Below are 12,348 nucleotides of genomic sequence, written 5' to 3'. Positions count from 1 at the left end.
AGTACTTTTCATCATACCGCTGGGCTTTTCCCCCAAGCGGGAAAAATATGTGAAAGCCTCCCTTGAAACGAAATTGAGTCAGTTTAATTCTTTACAATTATGATGCAATTAAGAGATTGTACAACTCAGTTGAGTATCGCCGTGTTTTTGCTATCTAAATTAAGTTAAATTGGTGTCACACATACGGTCAAATTTAAGCAGTTTCACAATTGATGCTGTTTTTCCTGTCTACTGAATGCAGTACGGAGAGCTGCCTAAGAAATAATGACTATGAACAAGCGGGACATCTAGAATCTTAGACTTCCTTCGCGATCCGCGGAATGTTCCACTTCCTTTGACTAACTTTTCAGATACGTATCTTTAACGGGTACTTCTTTACATTACCCAGACTCTCTCGCGTGTGTCATGTTGAAATGATCTTGATCTGAGGGACTGATAAAGTAGCAGTGTCCCTACCCCCTCTCCCCCCCCTTAGTCTGGTCAAGGCTTAGATAACATGTTATGCGAAAAAGCGAAAAATACAGTTGTTGATGTTATTTTAGTTTTTTTTTTGCGGAACTGTTCAAAATGATTTTAATCTAAAGTAGCGTTGATCAATTCTAGGAACTCAGATGCTACTTTAAATTTGCAAGGAAACTGCTAGAAAAGCTAACTCAAATTTCTAGAGTTGAGGACACGCCGTGTTGCTAACGATATCACTGGCGAAGAAGGCATAACATGCACTGAGGTGAATACTATGACTGGCACAAGAACTAAGAAAAAAAATTATAAAGCTGATATATAAGCCGAGCCTTATTGTATATTTACTTAGTACGAGGCTTCAAAAAAGGGAAGCTATGTGATCGCCTTATACAAAAACAAATTTTAAATAGCTAGGTATATAACAGTCCTTATTTTTTAGGGTGCGACTGATGAAACTGAATTTAATTTGAAAGGAAAGTATAAAACTAATAAACACAAATTTAACAAGCAGGGCTGAGCCTTTTCATCGCCCCTTGCCTTGTGTATTTAATTAGTATGAGGATCCGAAAATTAGAAATTATGTGATCACCTCATTAAAAAATAAGAATTAGAAATTATCAGGCATGATTATAAGATGTAAGTGACTAAACTAAAATTTCAAAAGGATCAGTATTCTTTTGTTTCACATTTAAATAACAACTGATTAACCGACACAGATAAACCTTAGACCACACCATAACACTTGAGTTTTCCTAAGGTATAATATCCTTCTTCGCTTGAGTGATCCAAGTCTCTAAGTTTGATTTGTGTCACAGGTAGAACAGACTTATCGGTCAACAAAGCGCTGTCCTCTCTCCAGCCACCGCCACTGTTACGACAGTTACACTTCCTACCATTGGAACAAGAATTTGTTACTCCGCATGCGCACATCTTATAAGACCCTTTAGCTCCTCCCCAGTAGTTCATCTTTGTTCCATCACGTGACACCCACCGGGCGTCTCCTTCCTCAACGAACGCCACACCATTGTTGCACTCAAACTTGATAAACTGTTCACAATTCTGTGAGACTCAAGTGAGTGCTGTCAGCTGAACAGTGCTGACCCCAGTATATCGCACATCTTTACTGTAACATCCTAAGTTTCAAACGTCGCACCCAGGAATGTTCCCAACATGAGTTCTTCTCTCACTGTCGTGACTAATGACTGTCACTCCAACCCCACCTTTGTCAGTCATGTCACAGTACACGCTGAAGGGTGTCACGCCTTCTTTGCCATCAGAGTCAATCGTATAAGTACCTGAAGATATTCCTCTATTGTGTGGTTTTGTTTCACTACAAGAGGTTGGCTTTCGAAGTTCAAGCACAGTGATAGTGGTTATGGAGCGATGAAAACTTTTCGCAATGCAATTGTAGGTTCCAGCATCGTTCAGGGAAACATTTTTAAGAAGCAGAGAGCCATTTGAATTAAACTACGTGACCCGAAGGCAGACCTTGGCCTGTCCGCTGCCACACAACCACTCTCGCTCCATGTGCTTTGCAACTCAATAACACATTTTCTGAGGGTTTGGCTGAACCTTTATTAAGGGTAGGGAGTAATGTAAACTTGAGTTGTTCCAACACGATGACTTGTGTATGGGCAGAGTCCTCATTAATAATGTTCTTTGCTAAACACACTGTCGGTTTTGGTCACATTGGTTATTTCCAACCTGCCAGTAAGAACCTTTGATCTTTCCTTTGACATGCGACCGACTGCTTTTCGCCACGTGATCTTTGGTGTCGGCTGACCAGGAATGTCACCTGATCTTTGGTGTCGCTCCGACGAAGGGCTAACGCTCAAAACGTCGGCTTTTGTAATCGTTACGGTGGCCAAGTTACCACTTCAACTTTGTTGATATATCCAAATTTTTTCGTTACTCCCACCGACGCAGCCTCAAACAGTTTCTTTCGAAACTATCAGCTTTTTATCAATTTTTCAAGATATTGTTCAGTTTTATGATAAATTTTAGACGAATTGTAAACTGAAATTCTTGACCGGTCATTACAAGAAAATGACGACAGGTCATTATGCGCCAACAGCCAATCAGATCGTGAGAAATTTACAAACCATAGAATAAATTTCTTTCAGTCAGGCTTGTTATATGGATGTGAATGAGTAATCAATTATGCAGTATTATTATAGTTAACTTTAGGTCTTGACAGTACGGACCGAGCGCAGCGAGGTCCGTACAAAAAAGACCGAGGGTCGATATTCTTCCAATACGGTCCCGAGCAAGCTTGGTTAATAAGAGATTTATTATACGACTAAAGTTCAAAAGGACACAAGTGCAGTATCATTCGGGACCATTCGGGACAGTGCCCGGTCCAATACTCAGAGAATATTGACCGGCAATAGAGCATTTTGATTGGTTGATTTTAGTTATTGGCCCCCTCACTGCCCGAGTCGTGTAATAAATAAAATAATTGTCTAAGTAAAATAAAGGCATATCATTTTTCCTGATTGGAAATTTATAAATCCCACTGGTTGTTTATCCCAATACCCAATTGAAAAAATCCAACAAATAAAACCAAAATTCCAACAAATAAATACAAATCCCAGCATGACTGCGTAGACTTGCACTTTTGATAGAAAGTTATTATTTCAACAGTCCAAATGAAAAGCATTATGAAATAGTTCTCAAAAACTTAAGAAGCAGTATAGAATGCAGGTTGAACAATTTTATTTCACTAATACAATTGAACTTGGGTTTTACAATATGCTTCGGGAGAAGAATATTGTATCGTAAAATCAAAACCGAGGCTTTTTTTTTCTATATTTTTTAATTGTCGAGAGCGCTATTTATGCAATAGCGAAAATCTCTACTGCGTGGATCGTGCATCATACGTATCTATAACCGCAGTTCAAAATAATTTATATGAACTTCATATATTCATCGTATCTGATTTATCATCACGGGTTTATTACGAATCAACTTAACGGCCTGCTCCCAGTTGTCTTGTTAGGTCAATTGGTAGAGCACTGCACTAGTATCGCAGAGGTCAGTGGTTCGAATCCCGTACAGGCCTGATTTTTTTCAGGTCTGATTTTCGCTATTGCATAAATAGCGCTCTCTACTGCGAGGATCGTGCATCATACGTATCTATAACCGCAGTTTAAAATATATGAACTTCATATATTCATCGTATCTGATTTATCATCATGGATATATTACGAGTTAACTTAACGGCCTGCTCCCAGTTGGCTTGTTAGATCAATTGGTAGAGCGCTGCATTCGTATCGCAGAGGTCAGTGGTTCGAATCCCGTACAGGCCTGATTTTTTTCAGGTCTGATTTTCGCTATTGCATAAATAGCGCTCTCTACTGCGAGGATCGTGCATCATACGTATCTATAACCGCAGTTCAAAATATATGAACTTCATATATTCATTGTATCTCATTTATCACTTTCACGGGTTTATTACGAATCAACTTAACGGCCTGCTCCCAGTTGGCTTGTTAGCTCAATTGGTAGAACGCTGCACTAGTATCGCAGAGGTCAGTGGTTCGAATCCCGTACAGGCCTGATTTTTTTCAGGTCTGATTTTCGCTATTGCATAGATAGCGCTCTCTACTGCGAGGATCGTGCATCATACATAAAGGATGATACCTTTAATCACGGAACCACGAACCACGGTCAGTGGTTCGAGTCCCGTACAAAGGCATGTATTGCGTTAAACCATTCGCTCTAGGGTTCATTCTACGCATGCGCTTACACTTCACGCATGCGCAGTAGTGGTACTGCGTTTTGTGACTGAACGCAAAAAAGAAAAAAAAGAAAAGAAGCCAAGCCGAAGTGATACGTCGGGCATTTCCTTCGGAAATCCCAAATAATTACGAACTGAGGTAAAGTAACAGCCAATATAGATGGCACGAAATGGTAACGAAATGTTCCATACCGACCATAATACTCGGTCAAATCAAACTTTCTCTTCTTAATTATTTGAACCACGACTATGGATAACAATGTTTTCTGTTTAACCTTCCTTCCTTACACTTCTATAGCAATGAAAGGGTGACGAGCCCGAAAGTTTTACAATGGATTTAAAAAAAAAAAAAAAAAGAAAAGGAAAAAAAAAAAGAAAAAAACGGGGCAAAACGAACTTCTGAACGTCGAGGTTTTATCTCGTAAGGACATTTCTCGATCGTGGCAAGTAACTTGTAAAGGCCTCGCAAGAACGCTAAAGAGTAAAACCAACTGACCGCTGCCAGCAGTCTTTAAAACCACAGTCAAATCTGGCAAGTAAGCGGTCAAATCTAATCGTGCCAAGTAACTTGTAAAGGCCTCGCAAGAACGCTAAAGAGTAAAACTAACTGACCGCTGCCACCAGTCTTTAAAACCACAGTCAAATCTCCCTCGTTCCTTTAGGCGAGAGGATGAAGTCTTAACGAAAAGGGTCCTGATTTTATATTTACATATGAGCTTTTAAAATGCTCCGAGTCAGATGCTACTTTGAATCTGTGTTAAAATTTGAAGTTAAAATCAAGGTTTTTATGGAGACATAATTTGGATATATCAACAAAGTTGAAATGGTAAATTGGCCACCGTAATGATTACAAAAGCTGACGTTTCGAGCGTTAGCCCTTCGTCGGAGCGAAGTTTTTATGGAGACGTCATGTTAGCGTCTGGAATGATGGTTCTTCAGACCACACGAATGATCTTGAAATAAAATGTCTAAGTAATTCTTGATAATTTTTTTTCCCTTTAGATTCGGTAAGGTATCTTTTAAACAAAACAAAAACCGTTAAAAAATTGCTTTAACGGTACTCTGTTTAGCAGCCAAGTAACTTCAATGCTGTACAACCTAAGCCACACCAAAACATTTGAGTTTCCCCAATGTATGATATCCTTCCTCCTGTTGGTCTCCCAAGTCTCCAAGTCTTATTTGTGTCACTGGAAGTACAGACTTGTCTGTCAACAGACCACTATCTTCTCTCCAGCCATAGCCAGCGTTGTTATGATGACAATTGCATTTTTGCCCATTGGAACAAGAGTTCGTCACTCCGCACGCACACATCTTATCACGGCCTGTAGCTCCGCCCCAATAGTTCATCCGCGTTCCATCACGTGACACCCACCAGGCATAACCCGCGACGATGAATGCCACATCATTATTGCACTCAAACTTGATAAACTGTTCACATTTCCGTGAGACGCGAGTTAGTGCCGCGAGCTGAGCGGTGTTGACTCCAGTATAGTGCACATCTCTTCTGCAACTTCCCTTGCTTTCACATCCACTGACATAGATTCTGTTTTCACTGTCGTGACTGATGGTGGTCACGCCAACTCCGCTCTTGTCACCCATGTCACAGTACACGCTAAAAGGTGTCACGCTTCCTTTGCCATCGGGGTCTATCATAAAAATGCCAGAAGATGCTCCTCTATTTTTTGTTTTAATTTCACTACAAGAGCTAAAGGTTGATGTGACTTCAAGAAAAGTACTTGCTGTTATGGAGCGATGGAAATTTCGAGCGATGCAAGAGTAGGATCCAGCATCATCAGGGGAAACATTTTTAAGAAGCAAAGATCCATTTGGATAAAGGATATGACCTGAAGGAAGACCTTGGCCTGCCCTCAGCCAAAGGATTACTCTTGCTCCTTGTGAATGGCAATCAATTTTCAAATTGTTGGAAACGTTTACTGAAATTTTACTCGGAGGAGGTAAAGTGAACATGAGTTGCTCCAGCACCATAACTTGGGCAAAAGCAAAGTCCTCGCTTAGTAAGTTCTTTGCCAAGCATATGTAGTCTCCACCGTCTGTTTTAGTCGCATTGGTTATTTCCAATTTGCCATTAAGAACTCTCGATCTTTCCTTTGACATGTGACCGACTGCTTTTCGCCACGTGACCGTTGGCGTCGGTTGACCACTAGCTAAGCAGACCAGACTCGCTCTATGTCCTTCTTCAACAATAACAGATGAGGGTTTTTGGATGATCGACGCTCCAACTAGTTTACATAGTGTAAAGAAAAAAGTAAGATAAGATAACCCGATATGTGCAGTGTACAAAGGGAAACAGATCCCGGCCCTGACTTAGAGAAATTAAAGTAAAGTAGCATTTATTTCAAGTCCTCTATTCTTTAAAAACTCTTGCGCTTTCGAATATTATGCCGCTACTTGTCTCAAAATTCCCGCACTGTGACATTAGACTAGATTTCTAGAATTGGTATTTGAACTTGAGGAATACGCCTTCAGTTGAAGAATCAAATAAACGACTTTGTCCTTGGAGATAAAGAAAATTTTTTTTTGGTTTTGAGGGGTAATATCGTTCGAGAGAATAAAAGGTTAATTTTTCTGTTTTATGTTCATTATGGAGTAATGAAGGTGGAGAGGTCTATGGCTCCTTGGTGCAATTAGGATAATTATTTCTCACCTTGAACAGACAGCTCAGCCAATGACTTCATCCTTCCAAGAATATTTTTTGCTACACAGGTGTACATTCCACCATCATTTGACGTTACGTCATTTATCAGAAGACCTGCATCTGACGGAATAATTCGTTTGTTCACGGGAAGACTGGAGTTATCCTTCAGCCATGTGACTTTAGGCTGTGGGTTTCCTTCAACCTCACATTGAAACGAGGCTGTACCAGTTTCGTTTACAACTGTGGACTTACGAGGTGTCACAATAGAGGGAGCTGAGATAGATTTACCAGGCTCACCCTTAGCTCCAGGAGGGCCCATTGGTCCGGGAGGTCCCTGAATTCCCTGGAGGCCCTGATTTCCTTTCGGTCCCATTAATCCCTCCGGCCCGGGTGGTCCATGCTTACCTGGATGGCCGGGTGGGCCTCTTTGACCAGGTCTGCCACGTCTTCCCCTAATGCTCTTGGGGCAGTGGACGCTGCAGGCTTGGTTGTTGATAGCAAGTCGTACTTCCTTTCTGATCGCTTCACGATCGATAGTGCCACTGGCGTTCGAACTCCTTTCTGTGATTTTTACGTACCTTTTGTGACGCATGATTTTTGGTTCTGCAAGAAAAACCAGATAACAAGTTCGGCTTCCATCCAACCAACTTAAGAGGACGCTTTAGAAATGTCGTAGGCCTCTGTTTTTAAATGAGGCCCCGTGCCGGTAGAGCTTCTCATGGAATGAACGAATTATTTTATGATCATGCACTTGGCCGTTTTGTACTCAAAAATGGCCCATTTAAATTGGCTCAATTTCCAGCAGCTCTTTCAGGAGTGAGGGGACTCGACAGATCGATAGAAATTTGAGCTGAAACTAGGTAATGGCGGACCTATCAAAGCACGATTTGTCGATTACGATACTCAATTTTTTTCCGTGTGACTCTTTAGGTTTAATATATTTTGTCATGTGGAAACTGTTTTTAAAAAACGTTTCTGTATAACAGGTATCTATCTATATGAGTGCGTTACAAAGTCATAACCTTCTAACCTTAAGCCCTTCTTTATTATATTGTTGGCTTAAACCATTAAGCATTCCATTAAGCATTCCCTTCCTCGGTAGATCGAGCTTAATATAATTAGACTTTTGTTTTGTTCTTCGTTAAAAGTACCTATCGTGGCAAAGCGGAAGAAATAAAGTAACTTCTCTTCCCTTAAACAGCTTTTGTACATGTTTTTTTGAATCCTTAAAACAGACTCAAAACAAAGCCAAACACATTGTCTTTTAAGTAGATTCATTTAGCAACTGAGTCCTTTACATTTCATCGATGCTTTGATCTCAAACCCAAAGGTATATGCACTGAACATCTTTTGATTTTGAGATTGAACGTGCTCGTTTGGAAAACCAAAAGGAAATCAAATTTGTTGGCCTCAGTGAAAGTTTTTTTTCTTGTCGTTAATGCTGAAAGGCTGAAGTTCTTAATGCTTCATGGAGTGCATTAATAAAACAAAGAAAGAAGTAAGCTAGGATCGCAGGTCGCCGCAGGCGAATAAATACAGAGGCAGAGGTCCTTATTCAGAAGCGCGTCGATGAAGGAGAAAAAAGGTGGAAGCCTTATCTGAAATACTTCAGGATGCAGTGCACCTCAATCCAGCCAAGAGGCCAGTTTTGGAAAATATTATTATAATTTTTTTTTTTCTCAGTTTAGGAACGGCTGGGTGAAAAAATTTCATATTAACTTTTTTTTCGCCACATTGACCCTCTCGCATGTTAATTTGCAGCATCTTTCAGCTGGCTTTAGGTAACTATTGAATGTAGAAGCAGGAACCACGAAACAAAACGCTCTGCAAAGTGTCAAAGTTACTGTTTTCCTACTCCGATAAGAACAGCAACTATCGCGCGCCGTATCATCGATCGATTGATTAATGGCTTAGAGAACTCATATGTTCGTACCAATAATTCTCTCTAAGGTTCGTACCGTATAATTCTTATTTTTTTCTCAAAGTTTTCTTTACTAAAAGTGCTCCTGCTTGGCTCAACACAAAGGAAACGACGCACACTTCAATACGGGCGTCTGTTTCGTAATTTTTGTTTATATTGAGAAGATGCATTTTCTATATTTTGTAATGCGCAGAGCGCACTTGATACTTACCTCGTAATGCTGTCTAGATTGACGTGTCAAATTAACTCTGTTGATAGATAGCCATGTGCCGAACCTTATTTCTTAACACGTTTCTTGTGAAAATCCTTCATTAAATTTTTGCCCCGCAGAGATGCTACGTGAAGAAAAACTAGACCCCCTCCTGACTTTGCGCTATCCAATAGTGCAAAATCGGTAGGGGTCAAGAAATTCAAACTCGTATAAAGCTTGTCGTGTAAAGTAATGTTTCTGACCGAAAATTTTAATTTACTGTTATAAAAAATGTGAACTTTTCTCATATTACTCACTGGTGTAATTTTCAGCTATATGTCCTTTGAAATGGGAATGAATGCAGCCATAAAAAGATGGGAAAACCCCGGCGATGTTTCTTATCATCAAGAACTATGCATGACACCATGGGCTTCAATAGCTAGAGTTGCTTCTTTCTCATGAGAAATTGTAGCATTGTATGAAGAATTTTCTTAATCCTTAAGAACCCCTCTCTTGTAAATTAGGAGATATTATGACAGAACGAGGAGACGTAGAGAATATTTAAACAAATTTCAGATGAGGACATTCAAAATTGTAGATAAGCTTTTCAATCTTTTTAACGTTACTCGGCAGCTTCAATAAGTCCTAGTTAAAGATTTATTTTATGACAAGGATATGTCGGTCTGCTGCTTCTAAAACTTTTTTCTGCTGAAACCCACCTTTGTATGAGTTAGGGTGTAACATATTCCTCTCATTTGTCCTTTCGACATATGCTGCGTTCTTCAGCGCAAGTTTCTCTTCATTTGGTTGATTCATGACTTGAAGCATTTGTCGGTGAGCGTGAAGCTCGATCTCGACGTGAATCAGTCCCGCTAAGCAAACAACGGAGAGAAATAATGATGAAAACATCAGAGAGTTAGAAGCTGGTTTTGTCTTTGATTTCTCCATAACATGGAACGGACATCAAAACTGTCGTAAGCCTGTAGAGCATGAAAATTACTTCTTCAAGGGCCAACACACGTACATACAATCACAGCGAGAAAGCGTGAAGGTATGTCACGGTTGTTCTTACCCTCTATTGACCTTGCTTCATCGGTATCAACTTGCACTGGTCACGTTTCATAATTTTTTTTAAAATCAAAGTTTCATCATTTCCTACTTCCCTGGTCAGCTTAAGATTTTGCTTTTGTAATAGTGGGACTCATAGTCATTTGGGTATCCCCATGCTCAAAGTAACACCATTTACTTAAATTGATATCAGATATAACTTGGAATTTTGACAGTTTCACAGTTGATGCTTATTTTCCTCTTCAAGGCGGCACTATGAGCTACAAAAATTGGGATAAAAAATACCGGTATCTGCGAGATATAGAATCTTAGAATTCTTTCAGGATAGGAATACACCACTTCTTTCAATTAACCTTTCAGATATAGAAGGTTCTTCTGTTCTTGTACCCAGTCTCTCTCTGTATGTAATAATGTAGTAATGTATGTATGTTGTAGGTGGTTTTAGGTGGTTTTAGATGATTGTAGGTGGTTGTAGGTGGTTGTAGATGGTTTTAGGTCATTCCTTGTTTTAGTAATTACGACGTTTACAGACGTTTTCAGCCACACGAGGCAGTTTTTTTTTTTGTTTTTCAGGCGCCCCCGGCCACGGACCCATTAGTGCAATGGTCAGTGCTGCAACGGCCGGACGACATATATACTTAACGGAACCGGAGTGCAATGGTTCCGCCGAGTAACGCCTGAAGGAGGGTACACCAGTACGCCAAAATCGCCCAGGAATCGAACCTGGCCCCCCGGAAGCGCTCCCCGCCTAACGGGGCACCTGAACAGTCGGGGTGTGCAAGGACTGCTGTTGGGTAACGAGTCCCATAATGCAGAGAACTACATGCTATGAGACCCTAACCCGCGTCAGGTAAGTATCAGTGCCACACGAGGCAGTAATTTTCCAAGAATCACGTGTACGAGTTCACAATGATGTAACGCACCTAAATTAAGCTATTATTACAAAATATCACGTTCTTTCTCCTTATTTGGTTCAGTAAACACACTACGGACTTCGATCACGGATTGCGAAATATCGTGGCTATTCCTGTACGTTACAAGGTTCATGTTGGGACATAGTCATGTGTTTTTCTACTTAATATTCAATTTCAATAGTAATCAACGAATTTTTTTCCGACAATTACGTTTGCTCCATTGTTCGGTCAACAGCTTCTGTGTAACTTTAGCACAATGTGTCCTTATGCCACACCGTAACACTTGAGTTTTCCTGATGTATAATATCCTTCTTCTTGTGAATCATTCAAGTCTGCGAGTCTGATTTAATTTGTGTCACAGGCAAAGCACATTTGTTTGTCAACTGACTGCTGTCTTCTCTCCAGCCACCATCGCTATTGTAACAATTACACTTTTTGCCATTAGCACAAGAATTTGTTACTCCGCATGCTCATATCTTATCGAACAGAGGTTCCCGCGGTGCGCCAACATTAGCATCTTATTCAACGATTTTTTTTACTCGCGCGACGGACCTCGTCGAAAAGGAGAGACTGCTTGTAGTCTAGCTCTGAGAGAAATTCTTATAAGAAGAGGAACGAAATGATCCGCAATGAGTGGCGCGAAATTGCTTCTGAAGCCATCTTAACCGAACATGCATAGTTCGTAAAGGATTTAATATATATATATATCTTATTAACCAAGCGCGAGGGCCATACTGGGAGAATATCGGTCCGAGGTCTTGACAGTACGGACCGAGCGCAGCAAGGTCCATACAAAAAAGACCGAGGGCCGATATCCTTCCAGTACGGTCCCGAGCGAGCCTGGTTAATAAGAGATTTATTATACGACTGAAGTTCAAAGGGACACAAGTGCGGTATCATTCGGGACCATTCGGGACAGTGCCCGGTCCAATACTGAGAGAATATTGACCGGCAATAGAGCATTTTGATTGGTTGATTTTAGTTATTGGCCCTCTGACTGCCCGAGTCGTGTAATAAATATATATATATATACCGAAAGACTTAGCTGTTATAAGAAGCAAGAATGACTTGACAGAAGCTGCCAGCTACAAAATAAATGGCCTTGTGAGGAGTCATTATTGATTAAAAGCGACTTGCGCCCTTTTTTGCCCCATACGCCTAGTGTATTGATGTAACGTGAAGCTTCGAAAAAACCTGATAATCCAGCTAAAGAATTTTAAAAAAGGAAAAGTTTACAGTTCTTAGTTCCTAACTAAAATAGTAAACTTAAGAACTCGAAGAGAATGTCATTTCTTGATTTGAATGTCGTTTTACGTCACAGGTAAACAACAACGGTGTAATTACGCTTGCTCGACTATTTACTTAACAGCTGCTGTGTAACTCTAGCACAATGTCACC

General features: G+C 40.4%; 1 protein-coding gene and 1 pseudogene across 1 annotated transcript; both read right to left on the bottom strand.

The window, feature by feature from the left end:
* Window positions 1-83: 83 nt before the first annotated feature.
* On the bottom strand, window positions 84-2,523 carry LOC148728033 (contactin-associated protein 1-like; annotated as a pseudogene).
* A 1,891-nt stretch (window positions 2,524-4,414) lies between these two features.
* Window positions 4,415-10,044, bottom strand: LOC111318856 (uncharacterized). The gene is made up of 3 exons (XM_088725633.1): window positions 9,688-10,044; window positions 6,867-7,460; window positions 4,415-6,441 (listed from the first exon to the last, which is right to left on the bottom strand). Exons 1-3 carry the CDS (start codon window positions 9,914-9,916, stop codon window positions 5,300-5,302), a joined length of 1,965 nt encoding a protein of 654 aa, XP_088581759.1. The 5' UTR covers window positions 9,917-10,044; the 3' UTR covers window positions 4,415-5,299.
* Between the last annotated feature and the right edge of the window lie 2,304 nt (window positions 10,045-12,348).

Source organism: Stylophora pistillata, chromosome 6 (assembly GCF_964205215.1).
Source record: "Stylophora pistillata chromosome 6, jaStyPist1.2, whole genome shotgun sequence".
In the NCBI taxonomy this organism is placed as follows: Eukaryota; Metazoa; Cnidaria; class Anthozoa; order Scleractinia; family Pocilloporidae; genus Stylophora; species Stylophora pistillata.
The sequence above is the reverse complement of the archived record's forward strand: the minus strand, read 5'-3'. Positions and strand labels throughout refer to the sequence as shown.

Bases quoted from the DNA above. Each gene is read 5' to 3' on its own strand.
- LOC111318856 (XM_088725633.1), bottom strand. From the start codon at position 9,916: ATGGAGAAATCAAAGACAAAACCAGCTTCTAACTCTCTGATGTTTTCA. The intron at 7,461-9,687 runs GTGGGTTTCAGC...TTTTTCTTGCAG, and splicing joins ACACCCTAACTCATACAAAG to AACCAAAAATCATGCGTCAC. The intron at 6,442-6,866 runs GTGAGAAATAAT...TATGTAAACTAG, and splicing joins GGCTGAGCTGTCTGTTCAAG to TTGGAGCGTCGATCATCCAA.